Source organism: Gymnoscopelus braueri (assembly GCF_963280865.1).
Source record: "Gymnoscopelus braueri genome assembly, chromosome: 6".
NCBI lineage: Eukaryota > Metazoa > Chordata > Actinopteri > Myctophiformes > Myctophidae > Gymnoscopelus > Gymnoscopelus braueri.
The window spans coordinates 21937504-21961804 of NC_137607.1; the positions used below are offsets into that span (position 1 = coordinate 21937504).

Sequence of the window (24301 nt, forward strand, 5' to 3'; positions counted from 1 at the left end):
CAAAACATACACTTACTGAATGTCTGGATTGTGGAAACATCATGTCAATCCCTTCTTTTGTTGTCCTTCCCCGTTATCCGATGAATGTTGAGAATTAAAATAAAAAAAAATCTGGCCCTTGATTTTTTTTTTTCCTTCCTTCCTTGTGCCTTGCGTTGGTCCTCTTTGTCCACAGCTAGCTGATGCAAGCTAGCCTCAGAGAGCCACAAACACACGAGCTGACCAGCGATAGCAGGAAGGCTAGCAAATGTTAGCTAGCGGACTCGCACCCAAAAAAGAGAAGCGATAATACACTTTTTCCAGGCGTCTGAAAAGCTAATCAAGTCTTTATGTGGATGATGCCACGCCGCTCAGTCCGCGTGTTTACCTGTCCCACTCGATCCCGTATTTTAACACGTCAACTGTTAAAGCACCATCAATGTTACTCGTTTCCTTTAGGTAGCTACTAGGCTAATTCTTCAAAAAGGTGTCAGTCAGAAATGATTCATTACTGTTCCGAAGCTCACCGCCTGCTGCTGTAACGCAGTGAATGCACGAGCTGCTGCTGTAACGCGGTGAACGCACGAGCTGTAGCAAAGCCGTTAAACGCTACGCAGTACTTATGCTCGTTTTGTTCTCCGCGGTGGAACGTTTTAACAACGTTTACTTTGACAGCCCCGCTTCGCTTTCTTCCTTCGCTCAGCTGCAACTCCCTGGTGCTGCTGGGGCGAAAAACACCACAAAGAAAAAAGAAGGGAAAGAAAAAACAACCACAGCCGAATTCTCAAAAAAAATTACAAAATGTCTCCGGATATTTTTTTTTAAAGTTGAATCCCGTTTGTTTCTTCAAACAGAAAATTGAATTACTTGCGCGATACAAAAAAAAGACAGTCAATTCAGTTTTATAACGTGGAAATGAACAAACTTGATCATATATTGCAGTTGAACAGCTTCCCCTCACAGAGTTGCAGAGAAATGGTGTGAATTTGATAGTGTGGTGGTAAACTGGGAAGTCATTCCAGGCTCAACGCTACATAACATAACGCCCCACACAGAAATACATGAAGGGAGACCTAGAGAGCACGTACAGCGCTGGGCAGATCTACACGGTACACTTCTATCTAAATATAGAAATATAATAAAGGAGACCTAGAGCACAGCGCTGGGCAGAACTGATCTACACGGTGCAGTTCTATGGTTCTAAACACACCACAAACAGTCTGAGCATCGAGCGCCCCTAGTGGATCAGTTCACAAACAATTCACGGAAACCTGGGGTCTCTACCTGTGATTCTTTATTTTATTTTCAATTTTATTTGATGATTTTTACCCAAATCTACCCAAATGAAATTATTTCAGGAATGAGATAATATGCAATGATACAACACAGAGTATAGGAACAAATTTTATTCCAATTTAAAACAGATAATTATTTTGAGAAGGCTATGAAAATCATTGGAGTTTGAATGAGGTTCAGGCAACAGTGGTTGAAATGAAACATATAAAAAGAGAAATATGGCTAAAACACTGTAAATCGATAACAATAAAGACCCTTTTTCAGGAGGGTGTTGAATGAATACAGTATCTCACTACCAACTCCCTCCCCAGCCTGGCAAACACATGCAATTATGACACTTCTTTAGAAACAGCAGTTCATCATCATTAAACTTAAATATAGAATAAACTGTCCTTTTTTTCATTATTTAATCACATACTTAGTGTTTATTTTAAAAACTGGACCATGAAATTCGAAGGTCCCCTTTATGAGTTTTCACAACATTGGCACTTGTTAAGAGATCTGGCTCTACAAAGAAAGGGGACTGGCACACTCATTGTACATAATTTACATTTGGTATACTTGGGGGGGAAGAAAAGAAAAACATTATTCAATGTATACACCACTACACAAAGTTTATTAACCCCATCTTTAAAAAAACAAAATCTATCATATTGAGTGGTCCAAAATACAGGTGTTTAGGTAATGTGTGAGCCTTACAAAAGAATAGCAGATAGCTTTAATATCACTTTATCCATTCATCTCATCAAAACTGATCTCAAGCACAAGCAATAAACCATCAAATGTATACACACACATCTCAAGAGTACCAACGAACGTGCTTGAACTAACATGTAAAGTTGCATGAATGCAAGCAGTCCCATTGCTGTGGTGCAGTTTCAGTGCATCGACCCAGGAAGAAGAGAAGATTACACAGTCCAATCAAGTAAAGGAGAACAGAGAAGCCGGCACCCCAGAATACACCACACTTATTCATCCACTGATAAACCCACCCAATAGGACAACTTTAGTACCTTCAGTTTGCAAGTGTTTAAATAAATACAGTAAAACTGAAGCTTCATTTTAGACCAAGGGAACTGTAATGCAAGAGTGAGTTAGTGCAACTCATAATAAACAGTGCTTCAGACCTGGGTCAAATTGGCATTTAAAATAGATTTATCATCTATGCTATGGGATTGATTGATTTGTCTGGAACACCGGAATCAATTGGATTGTCCTTAAAGTAGAAACCAACTTCCACAACAAGCAGACTAGGCAAACACCAAATAATTCAAAGGAATTAATAATGGAGCCAGGTCTGCTGTTAAATCTATGACATGACCCCCTATCACTTAATAGTGTATCCACCAAGCCATTACTGTTGTGCTGGTTCTAGTGCTAACAATATTTTCCAGCTTGTTTAGTGTCAGACAAGGGATACAAATCCAGTTTGTGATTAAAATTGGTTTCTGAAGTGCTGTGTCCAATAACAATCATATGTAGAATGTTCTTCATAGATATGAGTTTTCTACCTTCACAAATCTATTGGAACATAAACATGGCAAAAATGATTGCACCGTCAATGAAATAGACAGCAGGCCACTTATTGAGGATCAGGACAAATCCATGTAGCGTATGCAGAACGTAACCCTTTATATTACATCTTTGGCCCTAAGACTTAAGGTACTAAGATGTACAAAGGTCAAAAGAGGACGGAGTGTGCTTTTGGAGATCACCAAGCAGAACCCCCTTAATGCTGTGTTCATTACAAAACACAAGCTGCCACATTGGCTAAGAATTGTAGTACCATTATAATCATATGATCTTTAAACTTGCCTTCAAGCTGAACAGAGAGCTTCCGATTTAAAAAATGTTTTAAAACGAAAGGCCTTCAAATAATACATTAATTGTAATAAACACCACCAGAGCACATCTAAACGGGATTCCAAAGTTGAAAGTCTGCTGACTTGTGGTGCCTGAGGAATGAAGTTATGTCTGCATGTTGCATCGAATTATATTGTTCTATGGGGTGTATGAAGTACCAGTCTGTCTTGCGTGTAACATTACAAGGCCTTACAATGTTGCATGAAACACCAATTATGAACCCTTTCCTACTACAAACTGCAAACAAAATACCATAGCCAACGAAAATGGCTCATCAATAGACCAGGCATTACAACACCTCTCAATATTGTTTTAACTGTTGAAACCCATAGCCCAGAGGTGTAATACTTCCCCCCCTCAATAAAAGATCTGTACAGTATATTTACTTTATAATGGAGGTAACTAGATCTTTCAGTAAGCCAATAGCCCATGGCACACACTGTACATGCCAGCACAAAAGGTACTGAGAATATGACTGGGCACATGTGATTCAAACTGTAAATAATGCTTGCCATTGTCTGCCAACACAATAGTCATTGTAAACACGCGTTCCGCTAAAACTGAACCGACTTCAAGAAATATTGACAAGCAAGCCTGCCTTCAATAGCCTTTGGCACCACCAAGATAAGGTATGCAGATATGCAGAGTTCGTAAGCACCTATAAGAAACCCTCACACACCCCTTTTGTCCAATACTGGCAGTGCTAGTATCAAACATGAACACACTACCAACAAAGAGATTATTCACTTCATATGTACAGACATAGACAATGTAGTAAAATCAAGCCGATCAGCGCAGAATTTATGGGGAGCAAAATGGTTGCAGAGTGGTGACAACTAGGACATAATGTTATGCACCACCCTTGGGACTCCCGCCCCTGACATTTAGCTGTTCACCTTTAAATAAGGATGAACAGGTGAACAAAGTGGACAAAGAAACAGCCAGAATTCCCCCCAGGAATGTTACAGGCATCTGCGGACTGCAGCACTCTTCTCTCAGTTAACCTGGGATCGTGGCTCTCAACAATTTACCAACACACTCCCATAGACTTCTATTCCCTGACCTATACACCCCTCAATTGCACCTATCACCTCATCCATAGTCCTTTCATTCTATTAATGTTGCTAATAGTAGCCCTTGTAATGAAAAAGTTATGAAAACTCACCTGAATTACATAGTGAAGACAAAAATAGCCATCTATTGACATTATTGTCAGTTCTATGGAATCTTTAAGAACTATCAGGCAAAAGACAAGATATGGGATTAGAACCAATAGCGAACAGATACAAATTACAAAACTGCAAGCATCGTAGTAAATATTTAACCACAGATTTGTTTTCTTGTTTTCATATTCCAATTTGCATAAAGCGTAGACCTGAAATGGAAACAAATGTTTCCATTTTCAAGCATTTCAGAGCAGAACTGCAACAACTGAATATATTAAGTATTATTAAAAAGATAGAACACTTGTCCATAAAATAGTCTTGATTTTTTACAGCAGTACAAAATCTCTCCCCATCTCCCAGCTGAAAATATTTCAAGCTGGGTCCAGGAAGAAATAGCCACTCATGTTATGAATATGTAGGTCTGGTCCATAAATTAGACTAAAAAGTCTAACTAATTATTATATTTAATCAAATTAATCAAATGCTGGCCAAATAATGTGGTGAAATAAAGCCAATCACAGACAGAAGCCATTCTGATGATGAAAACAAGCCTGTAACTTTAAGTTACCTGGCAGCATAAGAGCTTTTTCTTTAAAGAACAAATGATAATAACTATTGCTCGATAGTATTGTTTTGTCATCCTCACATTATGCAAACTTTTCTCACATAAAAGAAAAGAAGAAAAAATCAAGGTGTGATTATAATTGCGATTAACTTGGGTGACTGCTCGAAAAGAAACACGAATGGCAAATCAGAGTTAAATTATGCCACAATTAGTGATTTAACATCTTGAAAATATCAACAAGAGCTTATATTTAGAACATTTTGGCCTCCAAGTGATCACCCACTTCCCAGAATGGATTTGCACATACAGTATGTGAACCATTTAAGGGATGAGCTGGAAACTGGCAACTTCTTAATATTTACAAACCAAAATACTTGTTTAAATTTGGCAAATCGATAGATAATTTCAAGGACAAGAAATATTAAAAGAAACATGGAAATAGTGCTGCCATTTATTCATATGTTTTGTTTCACTGTATATAAAAATAAGAAATGAGGGAGCAGGAACATGGAAAGTAGTGTAAAACCCTCAGTGCTTCTGAGAGGTTCCATTCTTTTTAATTATCAATCACCCCTCATGAGAGAAACGTTTAAACCCCCAAGAGCGGTAGGAGAAATAACGCTGATGAATAAACATTATTGGAAAATGTTCTCTTTCCAGCCCTCACCATTTGTGAGCAGCATGAACACTTCATTTACATTCAACAGTGGACTGATTATTTTTTTTGTGGGGCAGATGTAGGCGAGGTGGGGGGTTACAAGGTGGAGCCCAGGATACAGAACCGGTGCTGCAGTTTTGGGAGAGAGCCCTTGCTCCATATACGCTCATTCCACCTGGCACTGCCTAAAACGCCCTACTCTACCCCCTTAAACACCAGCACCAATGGTAGTGAAAGCCCTTGCTACTTTACTAGTGATGGTACGCAAAGCAAAGGTTTGAGCCGATACTGGAGCCATGCAAGGAGCTTGTCAGCCACACAGGCATTGTCACAGCTGCCCCACAGTAGATAATGTACCAACAGAGGGACAAGGCGCTACAGTGGCAAGGGAGGGCAGAAGGGCCTAAGTGTGGTGTGTGTGTGTGTGTGTTGGGGTCAAACTGATTGGAACTTTAAAGTACATAGAGATCTTTAAAAATGGGTGAACCGAATGCTAAGGAGCCAACAGAGACGGAATTGGACAGATGAAACACTACTCATCACTATCACCTGTTGTAGGTTTGATGCATGTGTGTTTCGAGTGTGTATGCAAGTGCGCACTGTCCAATAAGTAGGGGCTGGTAACCCCCCCCCTCCCCATCCCTCCCTTTTGCTCCTTCAAACCAAGTTATATTCCTTGAGGTTGAGCTGAAGGATGGTGTCTTTGACAGCCGCAAAGACAAAGCGGATATTCTCTGTGTCAGTGGCACAGGTAAAGTGGGAGTAGATGATCTTGTCACTGTCTGGGTTCAGGTCCACAAACATCTTCAAGATGAACTCCCGTCCTGCTTGAGCATCACACTGGGGACCTGGGGACAAAGACCATACAGTGGTTACTTCAAAGTCAGAGGCGTACCATTTCCAGCCTAGTGCTGTTTGCAGTTTGGCGTTTTCACCACAAGATGCCACTCTACCACAGCAAATCCTTCTCATGTCAGGCATTTAGGGTACATAAGTTAGAGCGTCAGAAAAATAAATACATGGAAAAAGAAATGGGTCTTTCTTCACAGAGTGATGAAATGACTTTTTATGGGTGCCAACCGCAGTGGCCACTGTTTTCCAAATGTTCACCAGCCAATTAGAAATGTTTTTTGAGTGAAAAATAACCTCCAAAACATGGTTGGTTACATGTCAAAGTCGTTGGCACAGTATGGGAGAGAGATGTACCAGATACAGGCTATATTTGCCATTATTGGCCGGTTGGCTTATGTTAACATCCCACTCTATTCTACTGTTCAAATAAAACCAGATTGACCAAATGACATGGTTTCCAATGTTCTAATGAAGAGAAGAATTACCATCAAACTCTGGGAAGTAGTCGACCAGATGAGAGGACTTGATCTTTTCCTCCAGTAGGTCCTTTTTGTTAAGGAAGAGGATGACGGAGGAGTTCTGGAACCAGGGATATGTGATGATGGTTCTGAACAAAGCCTTACTCTCCTCCATACGGTTCTGGAAGGACATAAAGAGAGATTATAAAGATAAAAACTGGAAACATTATACACAAGGGATATGATCATAAACCCCAAATCAAAAGAGACTAGAAAAGTGGTCTCAGATCTCCGCCTGGCCGGGTTGCCATCCCAGTCAGTCATAGTCAATTGGAATGGAATATGAAAAATCTGACAGATACATCTTGGGGGGGGGTGATTGTATGCCCTACGGTTCAAGAGTTAAAGGCCAAATTGTGAAGCTGTCTGTTATAGCGCCACCAGGAGATTCTAACCTGGTCTACTCTACTGGGAGTGTGCATGCAAAGTTTTACACTGATCGGTCCAATGGTGCTTGAGATTAGCTGCTCACTAATCTCTGAAGAAAGATACTGCAGAATCTGTCGGCACTTCTGCCTTAAACATGTAATGTTGTTGTTAGTAGGAATAAACACAGGAGCACCCGGATGTAGTGGACTGAAAAGGGGAGGAGCCAAACCCGAGTTCCTGTTTAACACGGAAAAAGAAGGTTGTGACCAGAGGCGAAACAAAGGAAAGAAATACATCTTCTTTTTCTTTTTACCGAATGGATTCCCAGATCACAGACGGATGAACAGGAGCAAAAAACCTGACAAATCATTCTGATGGTGACTGATGTCCTTGTCTACTACTGTATGGTTATCTTTGGAGCTGAGCGTATACACAGCAGACACAGACACGTGTTGGCAGCAGCAGCCTAGTTTATGACCCCTTGTTGTCATATGACCAAGTCAGAGAGAGGGGTTGTTGTTGTGAGAGGAGCTGAATGCATGCACAGGCTGATTACATTAGCTATAATTCCATCTGTACAGTCAGAGGGGCCAGAGCTGACACACGAAACTTCTCAGAGGTAATAAATGGATTGGGGCCCTGTGTTGTGAGGGTATTATCAATAGTATCACTAATAACAATCATCATGTGCTACTTATTGAATGGCTATTTCCATGAATAGCCGTTTTGCAGGGGGACTGTAGATTTGATCAATGCTGGGTTTAGGGGAAGGGAGGTGGCTCTGGAAAACCAGAATTTACTGTTGAGGTCTGCTGGAACTAAATAATTAGATATCTTCTTCCTCCCTCCCCAACATCTCCCTCACTTGATAACCCCAATGTCATACACCCAACTCTCACCCACTGCTTCTCCCCATTAACATCCAAGTCAGTGTTCTATTTAGGTGCTTAAACCAACTAAATAGCACAAGGGATAGCCACATTATATCCTATGAAACGGAAATGATACTTCTCTTACTTACATTGTTCATTGGTTACTGTCAGAAAGACAAACTGTTCAGATAAACAATAAAGTATTTACCAGGAAGGAAAAGCATTCACCAGGAACTAATCAAATTACTCTAGACTCACAACACAGGGTAATAAAATGAACAGTATTTTACAGAGTACCGTCAGATATGCAACATGTCTCAGTATACTTTGAATGAATTGAGCTGATACAAGATATTTCAGCAGATACTGTAAACAGTTGGGACTGTCCATATACTAATGGCTATATTTCCCAAAGCATGTGCTTCAATCCAAATGGCTGTGACTCACCTCATTGTCTGACTCAACCAGGACCTGGTCATACTCGCTGAGTGCCACCAGGAACATTATGGAAGTGACGTTTTCAAAGCAGTGAATCCACTTCCTCCTCTCCGACCTCTGACCCCCCACATCCACCATCCTAATTGAACCAAGATGGGGACACCGAGCGCAGCCAATGAGAACCAGGACAAAGAACAGTTAGCTTCAAATCCCTCAGTCAACTTTGTACAAATCCCAATATTTCTTATATTGTTATCCAATCGTCTGAATGGTAAATTGAGCCTCTAGAGGACTTGTGTCACTATATTATTCCCCCCCCCCCCTAGAATATTCGTAATTTCTCACATATCAAACTTTCACAAAACACCCATTCCCAATTGCAAGGATTACATCTTATAATATGATAAGAACATCAGAGGAGAACCACTTGATGTGACTGGCTAGGATCAAGCCATCAGCATAGATATGGGTCAAATGAGGACAACAAAGATGGTTTTCCTTCCCAATTTAAAATTGAAGATTTGTCATTGCAAAGAGGCATCCAATCTGAAATAGTAAAATGCTTAAAGTAAAATAGTTTAAATTCATTTTTTTTAACATTTTAAAGTTACATTATGATCCATGAGAAATTAAAAATGTCTTAATATCCAATATTAATATCCAAATGCTGATCATATTGTTTTAATCAAAGCAACTCTTAGGCAATATTTAAAAAGTGCGAGTACAAAATCTGCAGTGTGGATCACAGTCAGGAACAGAGGAAAGTTAATTCACCTACACTGCAAAATCCTGAGTGTCAATTCACACAGTACACTCAGGATTATGTGGTGTGTGTGCAACTAAACAGGGCAAAGACAAAATGAAAGGAGGAAATGTGTGCGTGTGTGAAAAAGAGCTCCATCCTTCTCCCTCATTCTCAACTAAGTGGATGCAGGTGCGCCCAAAAAGCAAAGTCTGCAGCACATTCGTCTACATACAAGCACAAGTACTGACAGTGTGGAACACAAGCTGAGCAGTAAGAGACGAGGAGGACGGTAGATAAGGAGAAAAGGAGAGAACGTAAAAGGGAAATATGAAGGGAGATGGAAAGGGAAAACAAATTTATTTTATTTATTTATTATTCGTTTGTTTTGTTTTTTGGGGGGGGGGGGGTGTACATGGTGATGAGATTAGGAAAGGCAATGAGGGTACTGAGGGACGAATGTGGGAGACGGGCAAGAGATGGAATTGAGGCCCCTCCCCCAATCCTTTCCCTTATGGCTGGCAGCTCCAATAACTCGACGGCTTCTACTATAAGCGATGAGGAACACTGATTAAGCTAATCTGTTAAAGACTCACTTTTATATTACATTTCCTTTAACACAGAATAGTGTCTGACTGATTCCCGGTGTCACTGGGGGATTAGGTGCATCACTCAACGTAAAGGTGGACCGCGCCAGTGATTGTGCGCTTGGAGGGAGGGGTTTGATAAATGGGGTCCTCCGGTATAGTCTTCCTAAAATAAAACTCTTTCACATCAGACGACCTCCTTTTCCTCCAGCAAGGATGAGTGGCCTACTTATAATGATAAGCTCTCCTATAGAGCATGAGCCCGGAGAAATGGCATTTTCTAGTACTTCAATAAGGCAATTAAAAACAGTCGGAAGCACGTCTAATGGAGATTTTTGTCAATGAAAAGCTGCCTTGTTGAAGCTGGCATCCCGCAAGCACCAGTCTGCAGCGGAGAGCTCTCGTATCATGTGCTTTGATACTGTATCTTACTATTAGCTGGTTGCAGGGACACCCTTTCCCTTGTATCAAGAAGGCTCCTCCTAAAATTCACGTACACTACTCTACGCCTAAATGTTTTTGTTAAAGGTTTAATGACATTCACTTTTACAACACATTCAAAGTCTTTGTCCTGGTCCTTCAAAAGTGTACAAAAAGTTTTAAGTGAAAATTCCATTCCAGTGATCAATGGCAGGTGTTTTTCTCTCACATTTCTAAAGCCTTTTCAACTGCAATGAAAAAAGAAATCTTTGCCTGCGGGTGTCGCTGGTGAGGGATTTTGCCTGTCAATCATCGCCTCTGCTCCGCCCCCCCCAAAGGAAAGGATAGGGGAGGGGAGGGGCGAGGAGGAGAGTGGGCGGGATTATTCGACAGTGACCTCACTGTCGAAGGGCCAAGCTCAGATTACTTTTCAGCCTAATTATTCAGAAAACCCCAGACCACAGAAAATCCACTGAATGTTTTAAGTTCAGGTTTTTTGGGTGTAATTGAGGTCATAAAACCCCAAATAAAACATTGAAAATAAAAAAAGTGAAAATGAATGTCATGATACCTTTAACGCCGAATTTGAATATTCACTCAGACACAAGAGGAGGTGGCACCTCTTTCCACATTATGTGTAAAGTTCTTTATATCAACCTAGGACCATATCTCTCCTTTATAACTTAACGTTGTGTACATTTCATCTCATATTTATAACTATACCTCAGATTGGTTTAGTGTTACTTGAATAAAACCCAGAACATACAGTGATTCATCAGCAGCAGAGCAGAGCCTATCAGTACTGGGGTCCTCTTCAGTCCTTAGTTAGTGGTTATTTCTAATCTTACCAAGCGTAGGAGGGGGCTGACGCGATGGCTTCCAATCTACTTGCACTCTTTTGTAATCGCTCTCATTCCCTGGCTTCCTCTCCGTTTCCTGATCCTCTCCCTTTCCAGGGGAGAAGGAGAGACCAAGCAGCGTGCTGGTGACCATTCCACAGTCTCTCCCTGGGCAAAGTCCAGGGGGGTTGATTGCCCCAGGCGACACAGAACACTTGTCAGGCTGGTTACATCACCAATGCTGCCTGGACTACTGTGGATTTACGATACATATTTCTTTGCACACAGCTCGGAAACCTGCCCAAGCGGGTGTTGCCGATCTCAGAACAGAGCCACTGTGCTACTAACCAGTGATGGTTTTGACAGCAAATTTTTATTTAGTTTTAGCCATAGTCTTTTGAATAAAATTCCATTTAGTCATATTTTTGTCATCTGATTTTTTTTATTTTTTGTCTAGTTTTAGTCGACAAAATATCATAGGATTACAGTCGACTAAATCTACAGTTGATTCAGTCGACTAAAATGTATTTTGGCAGGCATTGATGGAGTCGTAATGGCCGATTTTACACTTGGTTGCATGCTGACAATAGCCGATCTACAAGTTCACAGCGCGTTGCAGCGCAACAGCCAAGCGCAACCAAACATAAAATTACTCGTCTTTTAGTTCTACTGGATCTCATCTCCACTCGTCCCTCACTAACATTTTAGTCTAGTTTTTATTTGTTGACAAAATTGTCAATATATTTAGTCTTAGTTTTAATCATCGTAGCTTATTTTTTGTTTAGTTTTCGTCAGTGAAAAAAGGTAGTCGACTAACATTTTTCGTCATAGTTTTAGTCGACGAAATCAACACTGCTACTAACACATAAATTCAGACTATCAACAAACAACTTGATAAAGTTTGTTGAGTAAAGATAAAGCACTGATTTACAACATGATTGATTACAGGCTAGCTAGACTACAGGGAGCTGCTAACAAGTAGAACTCCGATACTGTACGTAAACCACTGGGGCTGAAATGCGTAAACCGCTGTAAAAGCGAGCCACGGGTGATCCGATAAGTACGGTTAATGTTCATTTGCGTCCACACCAACATGGAGAGCACAATGCCATTTTTAATAGCTGAAGACAACACCAGATGGGTAGACAAATGGGGAGATAGTGGTTAGTCAAAGTAGTGTAGTACGGTACTTCCTCTACCTGAAAATGATGCTTTGCAAGTCGAAAGGGTACTCTATGATCCCAGTGGTTGGGATTCGAACCCTAAGAACATCTTGCTGGGTTGGTAGATAGGACGGTTCGGCAATACGATCCAGAGCACTTAGATAGCTAGGGGTAAAGGAAGGACAACAAGAGACAGAGAGAAGGAGAAAGTGAAGCATGGCAGCCGATATACCCCATCCAAAAAGGAAAAGTGCAGCGCAGTCCAACAAGAAACATTCCCAAGAGTTATGGGGTGGGGGGGTGGGGGGCATTTCCTTTTTCCCACACCTCATGAGCTCTCACCACCCCACTTTCTTAGAAACGATGCATCATCCTTGATGGCAGTTCTCAAAGATTAAACCAAAAAAATGTACTCTTTCATTTCCATAATTAAAGTGCAAAAAATGATGATAAAAATAGGTTTTGGGTTAAAAAAAGTTGTATTAAGCACTATTATTGTGGGCTATATATAGTGCTATTAAAGCACTATATTATGATAGAAATCCTTACTATTGACTGAGTGTTTGTTCAGTAACAGGGGTCTCCCCATCTCTCCAGCTATTTAATAAACTCCCTATCCTACAGTAGGCTCCTCGAACAGAAATGATAGGCTTCCATTTTTTCCAATCATTCTAGCTATTTATTGCGAACGCGGAAGGAGGCCTCCGACCAAGTGGAGCTTACTATGTAACCCTGCTCGGGTTGTGGGTGTGTCTGTGTGTCTGTGTGTCTGTCTGTGTTCATGCAGTACCTATGTAGAGGGCGCCAGAGTGCAGGAATTTAGACAATGCAATGCAACACCACACACACACACACACACACACACACAGCTCACAGTGAAATAACACGGATTACAAGTCAATATTTTCGAGCTGCGTTCGCTTCCAGCGTTTGCGCGTCTTACTTGTTAGATTATATTTATCATTAGTTGAAGCAAAATGATATGGCCGTGTGCGCATTGCGCTGCCGCTTGCTGCAGGCACGCAGCGTTTATTGTTTTAATTAACATTAAATATATAAGATGATACACCAAAATAGTCTAAATACAGATAACCTTGTGCCCATGACCTAAGCACCCTGCAGTGCAGTAGTTGTCTTTATAATTTCTCAAATGATTTAAGCATGTACATGTTCATGTGTTTGTCTGTCGGTGTCGGCTCTCAGGTGCATTCAGCAATTTTTTTTCATACCTTCCTACCGACTGATCTCCCAACTTCATTCGACTGCCAGTCTGTAGTAATCTGTAGTAGTCTGTTTGGTGGAGAGCTACCTTCACTGAACAAACACTCAATAGCAATGAGTACTATCAGAATATAGAGCTATTTAACACAAAAAAAATCACTTTCCCAACCTTTAAGCTTGGCTTCTGGAGTGAATATAATAATTAGGCTTGTTAAGGTTGTATTGTGGGGAACACGTTCGCAGAAAATAGCCGATCTACAAGCTCACAATGCGTTGCGATGCAATGTGAGGTTGTAGATGGGCTATTTTCAGCAAAGACATTTAATGTAGCGTGAAAACAGAAAAGTCACCAGTATATAGCCCTGAAGGGCTCCGGGCAACCAGGTATAGGGTTTAAGTAGTTATGTCAGTCTTAGAGAGAGTGCCATCAGGGATGTGTTTGAGCGATGGTGCCGAGCTGGGCTGTGCAGCAGTGGTGAATGAACATTGGCGGCATCGACGGCTTCTAAATGGCTGGTTACTCTACCACACCAACCAACCAGAGATAGCAGCTGCATTTGCCATCAGTACCTGAAGATAATATTCTCCAGGTCAAATGGGTACTCAATGATGCCGGTGGTGGGCACTCGAACCCGCAGCACGTCCTGCTGAGTGGGCATGTATCCGGATGATGCTATTCTTTCTAAATCGTTAAGGTAACTGTGGAATGAAGTGGAATGGACATGTGACTAAAGACACACACTCGCGTGCACAATCTCGACACTGTGAGGTCACACAGACACACATACACACACGCACACACAAACAGGTACGTGGACATCTGTTTTCTCACACCCGAACATTTTTCCCAATAAAAATAAAACACTTTCAACACTGGCAATTTCAACCAGGGAGAAACATACAACTATGGGCAAATTCAACCCTGTTTGGGACAAGAAATCATCATCAAGTAAGGTCTGACCAATACTGATTTTTTTACCCCTTTTTTAATGTTACCTCAAGTGTGGTTATCAAACTCTTGTGACAAAGATATGTAATTGAGGCATGATATTTTACTGTTTAACAATTAACTTTAAAATAAACTTGAATTTAATCATTACAAATAGCTATAAATGGAAAAAACACAAATAGAATAATATCTAAATTACCCCAAGCCTATCTTTCAGACAAAAAAGTTCTCATATCAGATACCAATGTATCTGTAAGCCAATAATATTTAGGGCAATACTGGCCAATGAAATCATCTGACCGGTATTGACTAAAACGTACAGTATGTACTGTGTGTGAAATGAAACGGGGTTGACCACAGTGCTGATGATCAAGTAGATAATGACAGACAAGGTACCAAATGCAACCTTTTATCAGCACGATTCCATCTCAGACCTCAGCTCCTCAAGTCAACTAAATTAGACTGGATTAATGAAAAGTGGAATTAGTTCTGATATTATTAGCATTCGTTAATAAGCCCGTCTACATTTCCTCCTCCTATTCCCCGACTATTCATTTCCTCCTCCTATTCCCCGACTATTCTCTCTGCTATAACTCCTCTGTGTCTGTCTGTCTGTCTGTCTGTCTGTCTGTCTGTCTGTCTGTCTGTCTGTCTGTCTGTCTGTCTGTGTGTGTGTGTGTGTATTAACAGATATAGCAGAATACCTTATGTATGCCACGTTGATGAATACATAGGACCCCAATGGAAACAAGTCCCCAGGACCTTTTTTTGTAATCCTTTTAGCTTCAATGTCTTACTGTATCACGTGCCGTTTACAATTCTCACTAATAAAGTATTCAATCAATCAGAAACTGTGATTCATGATGTATAAATAAAAACAGAGTAGCCCAGATAATATGTACTATACTGTATACGTACTATTTGGTGGAGTCCGAGAGCTGGTACTCCCTCCTACGGTCATAGGCCTCCTGGATGCCAGGGTCAGCCCACAGCTGCTTTATTGCACCAATGTAAGGATGGTCAAATGACGACACCTTCTCCACATCCACCTCACGCACCACTAGGGCATTATTCTGGAGGCGTGGAGCAAAGAGAAAAGGTCAGTGTTGTATGTAGAGTATGCTAGTCAAGTCAGATATATTTATAAAGCACATTCAACAAACAGGTTTGTCAAGTGCCTTATACAGGAAACAAAAAGGGACACAAATACAAGATCACAAAGGCACATGTAAGTATAGGCTAAATTAAATATGCAATGCTTTAACTCAACTACTAAGCTTCAGATTGAACTTTGTCAACAACGTTCAAGATTCACATTGTGGCCTGTGAACTTACTGCCATCAGGCCATGGCTGGCCACAGACTGGAAAAATAGCAGACCATTATATTTTACAACTTGGACTACTGTCTTCTTTATGGTCTATTTGAATATGGCTTGCTTTTAACTAAGCTGAATTATGAGCTTCAGGCTGGACAATTGGACGCTCAGATTACTGGCCCAGCCAACAACAGCAGTAAGGAAGTTCAAACTAGGGTGGATGAGCATTGATCAGTTGGCAGAGAGGTGCTACGTTAACTGTATGAAGTTAACTACAGTTCAACAGAGATTCACTGGCAAAGGAGGGAGGCAGGGAGCTCATTCTATTTACCTCATATTCTGCTGTTGTTAAATTAAACAATGTCCTCCAGCAAGATTAATGCCTCACATGGCCAAAGACAATGACTACATTTAGAGGCATACAGTCATAAATAGAGGCACAGACACTGGTATCATCACTGACACAGGGCCAGTGCTGGAGCTGGTTCCTGAACCTTATCTTGCACCGATCCGAGCGTTAAAAATAAGTTCTTGGTTGGCAAAATTGCCTCTGGACCAATGCTTCGAGAATGTAATCGAGAATATATTCATGCTCTGTATAGAAGCTGAATGAGTTGTCATTTGATGGTAAGATCAGGGATGCAAACACCCAGACATAAGTATAAGTGAATTTGGATTTTCATTCCCAGAATTATGCAGAAAAAAATATCCAACTGTTTCTGTTGTGCAAGAAACTGCACAACAGAGTTGTATTTGTTGTATTTAAACCAAATTGGTCCATCTATGGGGATTCACAATGGTTTAGTGGCTGGCTTAGTGGTTGGGGTTTGTCCCTGGTTTGATTCCCAAATTTGTGGAATTTGCTGAACTCTCTGTGTTTCCTGTCTCAACCCACTGTGCCTATCAAAAATAACTTTAAACAAAATAACATAAAAAATAAAAACAATACGGCATAGACTACACAAATTCAGCCCAATTTTGTCAGCACCGAGTGGCACAGACACATTTTCTGCAGCAGGCCCGATTCTGAACGTCGGGGACGACGAACGTGAGTCTTTTCCTCTTGTAGTGTGACATATCAGAAGAGGAGCAACCACAACAAAGCCAACATGTCAGAATTATTTATATTTCCTTGCCTGAGACAACTCATACATTGCATATACCAAAGCATTATGGTTTAAAGTAATTCATTTATAATGCCAACCTTGTTTTGTTTAAAGCCCCGCCGTGTGTAGTTTTTCTGTTATACTGTTTGTTTGTTTGTTTGTTAGGGGTCGGGTAATTTACATATTGATGGGTGACATAGAAATGTCAAGCCCAAGGTGGGCTTGACATTTGCGGGGACTGGGAGTGGACGCTGCTCTCAAAATGTGTCCAGGGAGAATGGTGTGTAATGCAGCTACGGTCCAGCATGTAAACAAGCATGTAACCGGTGATGTAATGCGAGGTCCTCACAACAGGTCCGGACAATTGAGTAGAAATCTCTGCTCAATGCTGTTCACGCAGATGAGCATGACAGAAATACACAGAAACACAATCATTAAGGAGATTCATCTGCGTCCCACCCCCGCCTTTTTTTTTATTACACACCTTATTTTGCTCATAAATGTACTGGATCTTGAGTGCCTCAGAGGCGCGGATCATGGCTTGCATGGATGTGAAGATGTTCTGGTAGACCAGCTTAGTAAAGCCCTTCTTATCCTCATCTGTGTAGCCTGTCCCATGGATGATCCTCATCTGCTTGATAAAGGTGCTCTTGCCGCTCTCCCCAGTACCTGAGCACAGAAACATGGTGGGGTGTTAGCAAACAAATAAACACTGTATTCATACAAGTACGGCTTAGCTATATAGTATATAAGTATATCTTGTATTTGTCATTTTTAGCCTTTTTAGCTGCAGTGGAAATGTCAGTCTGTCTTGCCACAGAACACAAAGACGTATTGGGTGTTACTGTACACAGCAATATGCTTCAGCAAGATTTGCTCTCTTGTGGCAATATTTCTACACCTAGCTTACATTCCCTCCTCATTTTCACAACCTGGAGATCTAGCCCTTGCCACCTTAGGTTTAGTATTGTAATAGCCTCTCCATAACATTGTTCAGAAACAAATGGGTATGAACACACACTGAGAAGCCTATATGTTTGTTTTGGCCACAGCATGTCTGCCAACTGTCCCATAGACCATATTCACACGGCGGCCATATTGGAATTTAACATTGAAAGTGCCGCCACCCGGGGTGGCTACTTTCATTGACTTCATAGAAACATGGCCGCCGTGTGAATATGGTCTATTGGAGCATCCTGAGATTTTTATTTTATTTATCTTAATATGAACATATTCTAGCTCTGGTATACCAAACTGCCCATCTAGACTCGGGGGATGTCAGTGTCTTGTTGAAATAAACAGTGCTGCTAACTAGCAGCCGAGCAACATCACTCGGTAGCATTCCGGCCCTGATTCAACCTGCATTCCATCTCACTGCATGCATCTTCATTGCTCCGTCTTTCATTCTCATTATCGTTTCTTCCTCTTCATCACCCCTCTCTCCAGAGGCATGTCTCTCCCTCTTTCCCCAACACTTTGTTCTCTGTATCTCAGGTCTCTTCTTACAAATGTACCCAGGCTCACTTCACTGCATTCAAGCATTTCTTCAAAAATGTCAAGGACTGGACATCACTCAATCTAAAGACTAAACATAGTTCTCTTATTACATTAAGATGTTACATGTGTCACCATTATAGTTTAGACTGAGGGAAATGCCCCTAAACCTTCTTCGTTACGCTCTGCCTCTGTTTTTCCCCTCACTCCTTGCTCCCTGTTCTTTTTCCTTGTTCTGTCTGTCTGTCTGCTTCCTGTGTTGAATGGTAGTGCTGTGTCTGCTCTGCTGTCTTGGCACAAATGACAGGCCAGGGCAAGCCAGACCAGAGCGTAAAATGAAATGGGCTTGTTGCATAACAACCCCAGCAAGCACAGTCAGGACCCGGACCAATCAGTGACGTCTCGATTGGGGCTAGATCAAGTCAAACCAAGACAAGTCAGATCTGGCCCAGAATATCACCTGATTTCAACCAAAATTAATCCTGACCACAAAAACGTCACTTCCAGGACGTCATCTAAACACATTTCTCATCACCCAAAATTGCTGTCCAAATGTCCATATGATGTCCCGGTGATGACGTCCTGTAAATGACGTAAAGATCATCCCCATATGGGCTGTGATCTGGCCTAGTCCTGAACGTCACCGGGGTGATGACCGGGCGTCATCATAACGTCATCATGACGTCATTGTGCTTGCTGGGACTGCTTTCTTAAGCAGAGTGGCTGCTGTGGCTTTTAAGCCCTCTCAAGGACCTTTACACTGGGAGATTTCCTCTCCAATTGGACTCACTTGTGCCTAAAAGCTACGGCTGGCTTGGGACAGACTCTTGTGTTGTCCTGTAGCCCAATATCTCCCTTGTCCAGGGGGGATTAGAGGGGTATATCTGTTTGGGTTTCCATGTGGGAGACCCAGGTTCGAATCCAGGTGGTTACACCTACAAGCAAGAGTCAGACAGCTGGGTTATCGACCTAGACGTTTCATGAGGGTGAAGTGGGTGGCATCACATCACCTGAGTGGCCGATTAGATATGTGTGCTTCATATTAGAAATTACAACTCCAGTTCACAAGGGAAAGTGGTTTCTTTTCTAACAAAGTTCCATGGATGATGAAAGTTTGACAGAAGCACTGTCGGACCTGTACAGCAAGGTTATTATAGTTTCACATTTTTCATTGGTTTTGATTTGATTTGATTTTGTTTTGACTTTGCGTTTTCAATTTCAGTTTTGATTTGTTTTTAAAGCGGGTTTGCTAGTTTTCTTTTGAGTTTTTGAAAATACTTAATAGTTTTTGTTTCATTTTCAGAAAACAGGTCAGGCGACATTGGAGTTTCCCCTTCAGACATAATATATCCATGATCCGGGGATAGAATTAGTAGCAACTAGACACAGTCCTTGAGAAGGGATGTCGGGGCTGGGGCAAGGGGGACAAAGTGCTAGGATGTGATGTAAGAGCTGAGTAAAGAGAGGTGGTGGGAGAGAAAATACAGAGTATGAAGAAGGAGAGAGTCATGGGAGAAATATCAGAAGACAAATCTCTGTCTGATAAAATATATAAATTGAAATTTTAATCCATGTTTGATCCAGTGAAATTACTGGCCTAGCCTGACATGACCAATACACACACACACACACACATACACCCACACACACGGTTCAGCCAGAATCAAGAGATTCTCATCCTGCAAAAAAAATCACTCAGGGACGACCTACTGTACAGTAAATGGTGTTACTCCTGGGGGATGATGTCAGTTCCCATGACAACTCATGTATTATTGAACTCACTCAAACACATAGCAGAACGCACCAGCTGACGTGTTGATGGGCTACACTTCTTTTATTTAGACAGGACAGCGCAGAGTACAGAGAAGAGGAAAGGATCTCCAACACCAGACTCAAACCAGGACGTTACAATTATGTGGTCAACGCACATACGGTCATCTACCAGCCCATCTATTTCTAAAAAGCCACAGGTTAAGGGGTCAAAGGGTACATTCGTAATCCATCCTAAAATAATTCATTGGAAGAAAATCTATTTTGTCAAGTGTTTCCAATAAACAAAACCACAGTTATTACAGCAAACATTGGCCAATAAGTAGATTTTTTTTAAATGCCTATGATCTTGTGTCAGGGACGCTGCTGCGGTGCTCTGGCTTTGGGAGAGACTTAAATGAGCGATTACGAAATCAACGACGCAGCGATTCCTAACAGACACAGGGAAAAGAGAAACCCCGTGATCACACAGCCATGTCTGGCCACTGAAGTAGAACTGTGTCACTATGCCCATGCCATGCACCAAACAGGCCGTTACTCATTCTACTGAATAACCATTAACTCGGAATGACCAAAAACACGGTCAAAACGGATCCATTTCATTTGCTCCAGCCAGCCAGAGGCCTCAGGAGGTATTTCCGCTCCAAATTAAATGGAGGCCAATAACTTGGGGCAAAGTTTGACTTCCCTGTTTAAGAGAAGAGAACGGGCTGAAAGGGAAAGTTAGAAGGAAGGAATGAGTAAGTACTGTAAGTGACTGTGTGTGTGTCTGTGTGTCTGTGTGTGTGTGTGTGTGTGTGTGTGTGTGTGTGTGTGTGTGTGTGTGTGTGTGTGTGTGTGTGTGTGTGTGTGTGTGTGTGTGTGTGTGTGTGTGTGTGTGTTGGAGACAGAGAGGGAGCAAGAGAGATAGAGAAAAAGACAGAGAGAGAAGCGGTGAATCTGACAGGAGAGGGGAAAGGCCTCTCTTGGTGAAAGGTAAATTATTCCTTAAGACTTCCTCCCTCGCATAGTGAGGACAACAAGGCTGTGATGAACACCTCAGCAGAATGTTGGGGCACACACACTACCTGTCTACCTCCAGGCCACCAAATGACTGACTGAAAGGGCACACATAGATTGACTGATCCACTGTTCTAACTTGACTTACGCAGTAAAATTGTGAGTGCAGTGTGCACGTTATCCATTTGTAACTCAGAGGTATACAAATGTATGTAATAACCAGGACCATTTGGTTACAGATACACTGTCAGAGTTCAATTAACACTGCGTATTTTACTGTGATCAATTTGACCAAGAAGTGTGACTGACTGCATGTTTGTTCTGTGCAGCAAAAAGCTAAGTGACTGAATGAGTGATGCTACAGAGGACAGCTGCTTTGGATAATTCCAGCAAAGCCTGCCCACGGAGCATGTGTGGGGGAGAGATATAAAATTCTTCCTTATTCATTTCCCGTGACCGTGTCACAAGATGACCCACTTCCCCCCCATCCTGGCTATACACTCTAAAATCGTGCATGTTAATCTCACGCCGAGTGTACAAATGTAACCAAATGGGTCCATTTGGTTACATTTTGTACACTTTTACAAAGTATGTGTTATAGTTGCGGTTTGGCCAGGACAATCCCCAACCCCCAGAGAAGAGGAAAACAAGGCAGAAAGTAAGTGGGAAAACCGTCATTAGAAACACAGGAGAAGTATCCTATTCAAAAATTGGCTAATGGGAGGACAGGCCGGCGGGCCATGTCGTAACACTCATGTCTCCATGACTCAACCATAAGCATTTAAGGAGTTCCCAATGCAGCTACGCCCAAATATGGAGTGTGTTGTCTAACCTCAATGTGTCGTCATGGCATCAGGCGCAAAACAAATCAATCAGCTCCATATATGGGCACAAAAGGGGGCATGCCCATATATGGGCATATACTGATATCAGTGATCTCATTCTCCATATACAGTATGGGCATGAAAGGGACAAGGACTGACAGATACAGAGATCTCTATATATGGGCATATTGGTCAGATTGCCGGTTCAATGTAGGTGTGGGGGCTGCATAGCGGCCTGAACCTCTAGTGTTTATAAATCCGCGAATCCCCATATAGATCCCGAATGTCATAAATATGACGTCAGTACTGCATAGGCAAAGGGGCATGTGTTCCGACAGGCATCAACAGTGACATCATAGACTGGCCTCCAAGTACTATGAACCGTCCAACTGTTCGACTGCAAACTCGGCACGTGTGTCACAGAGGACCCAAGGGGGTGCCGTGCCCCGGTGTGAAGTTGGTCGAATCAGCAATTGTCCAAAACTAGTGTGCGGCAGTGTTGGGACTGCACTAAGTACTCTGACAACGGATACAACAAAACTGAGGGTGTACAAATGGCAACCACTTGTACACTCTCGAAGTTACAGACCTATAAGGGTACGTTCCTTTGGTTTCTAACTATCGCCATGTTGAGATTGAGAACCAGTGATCTAGGCCCCATTGAAAGCAAGACAGTGAGACACAAACAGAGAGAACTATGTGTTTATTAACCTAGGTATGAGTATCTACTGCAGATTTCAGAACATGCTTTTATTTTCCCTTCTAAAAAAAGGAAAATGTGTCCTTTTTAATCCTGTCGTCTATTTTGGCTCCCTCCAACCAACATGTACAGTACAGGGAAATTGCGGCATTTCCCGTTGCCAAGACGATCTGTAGCTTTGCAAGTGCTCCTTGGATGAGATCTAATTGTGTTCCATCTCCGATTTAATACAGAGCTGTTACTAATGTCAAAGACTCGAGGCCAATTTACCTTTTGTACACAAATTGTATCACTCCACACAACAAAATCTGTCTCAGGACTAGCGCTGGGCATGTTTTTATTTTATGTTTTCATTTAATTCAAATAGATGTTATAATCGACTGAATTGATTAAGCTGATTATTATTAACCACTTAATTATACTTTGTTGTATAATGGTGGCGTGCAAAAGTGAAAACAGCCGATCTATAAGCTAACAACGCGTCACACATTGTGAGCTAGGTAGATCTGCTATTTTCACTAATATTTTATATATATATATATATATATATATATATATATATATATATATTAGGCCTGACCTCGACTAAGTCGACTAGTCGACTGGTTAGTCGCGGGGGGTCCGAGTCGACTTGTTTTTTGGCCAAGTCTACACCTGCAACCACACGTAACTTCCACTTTATTCTTCTTATTCCTCGTCTTTGTATTGGTATTGTTTGTGTTGGAGCGCCTCAGTGCGGCTGCAGAGTTCATGTGCAACCTCTTCCAGAGAGAGATAGAGACACTAGAAACTCTGCTGGAGACAAAACAAACTGTGTAGACTTGGCCCTTTGAAATAAAATGTATTTTGGCCCAAAAAAAAAAAAAAAAAAGAAAAGTTTTTTTATTTTATTTTTATTATTAGTCGACTGCCAGTCGACTATTGGCAATTAGTCGCCAATTAGAGTCGACTAAACAAATCCTTAGTCGGGGACAGGCCTAATATATATATATATAAATAAATAAATAGTGGGAAGAAAAAAAATATATATATACATACATATACACACACACACACATACCGTATATCATTAATCCGAGGCAAAAAGTTTAAATAATCATGATATTGATTTGAAGTCACATCGGCCAGCCATAGGACCGTCGCAGACTGCATACCCCAAAAAGAATGAAAGGTCACAGACGCTGTCATAAAATGTTGCATAATATCATTGGTTGGAATGCCCAAGTGGAGTGTGTTGCAGTTTGTTGCCATGGAAACAGTATTACATGAGAAATTACATCATCAATGATAGTATAACCATCCACCATTTTCCCTGTTTTGTTTACAGTTGCCACCTATGGGCACTGCAGCTATATGTTATTTTGCCTGTGCAGCACTAAAATGTTTACTAAAAGGACCAGGGAGGCTGGCATTACTTACCACACGTCAGTATTGCATAGAAGAGAGATTTGTTTTTCACATATGGGTCAAGTACAACTACAAAAAAGTTAGTAAACTAGATATCATTACAGTTCTGTTTGCAAGTTAGATTTAGATAGGCTAACGTGGAGCTCAAAGTAAACCTTACCAACGAACCACACACTGGCATTCCTTA

The 24301-nt window shown here is 41.4% G+C and overlaps 2 protein-coding genes across 6 annotated transcripts in view; both read right to left on the bottom strand.

Annotated features, from left to right (window-relative positions):
* tle2b (TLE family member 2, transcriptional corepressor b) overlaps positions 1-997 on the bottom strand; it is a 145493-nt gene extending 144496 nt beyond the window's left edge. For all 4 annotated transcript variants that reach the window (XM_080431243.1, XM_080431242.1, XM_080431244.1 and 1 more), the window contains exon 1: positions 17-997. In XM_080431243.1, the coding sequence (XP_080287369.1) occupies positions 17-43 (27 nt within the window). In that variant the 5' untranslated portion in view covers positions 44-997. The remainder of the gene's footprint in view (positions 1-16) is intronic.
* A 373-nt stretch (positions 998-1370) lies between these two features.
* The window catches only part of LOC308087675 (guanine nucleotide-binding protein subunit alpha-11-like), a 39751-nt gene continuing 16820 nt past the window's right edge, over positions 1371-24301 (bottom strand). The window contains exons 2-7 of one of the 2 annotated variants that reach the window (XM_080431731.1): positions 17405-17589; positions 15416-15570; positions 12364-12492; positions 8586-8715; positions 6865-7018; positions 1371-6375 (exon numbers count right to left, since the gene is read on the bottom strand). In XM_080431731.1, the coding sequence (XP_080287857.1) occupies positions 6185-6375; positions 6865-7018; positions 8586-8715; positions 12364-12492; positions 15416-15570; positions 17405-17589 (944 nt within the window). In that variant the 3' untranslated portion in view covers positions 1371-6184. Of the gene's footprint in view, positions 6376-6864; positions 7019-8585; positions 8716-12363; positions 12493-14118; positions 14248-15415; positions 15571-17404; positions 17590-24301 lie in introns of both variants that reach the window. The other variant, XM_080431732.1, reaches the window with a different exon arrangement.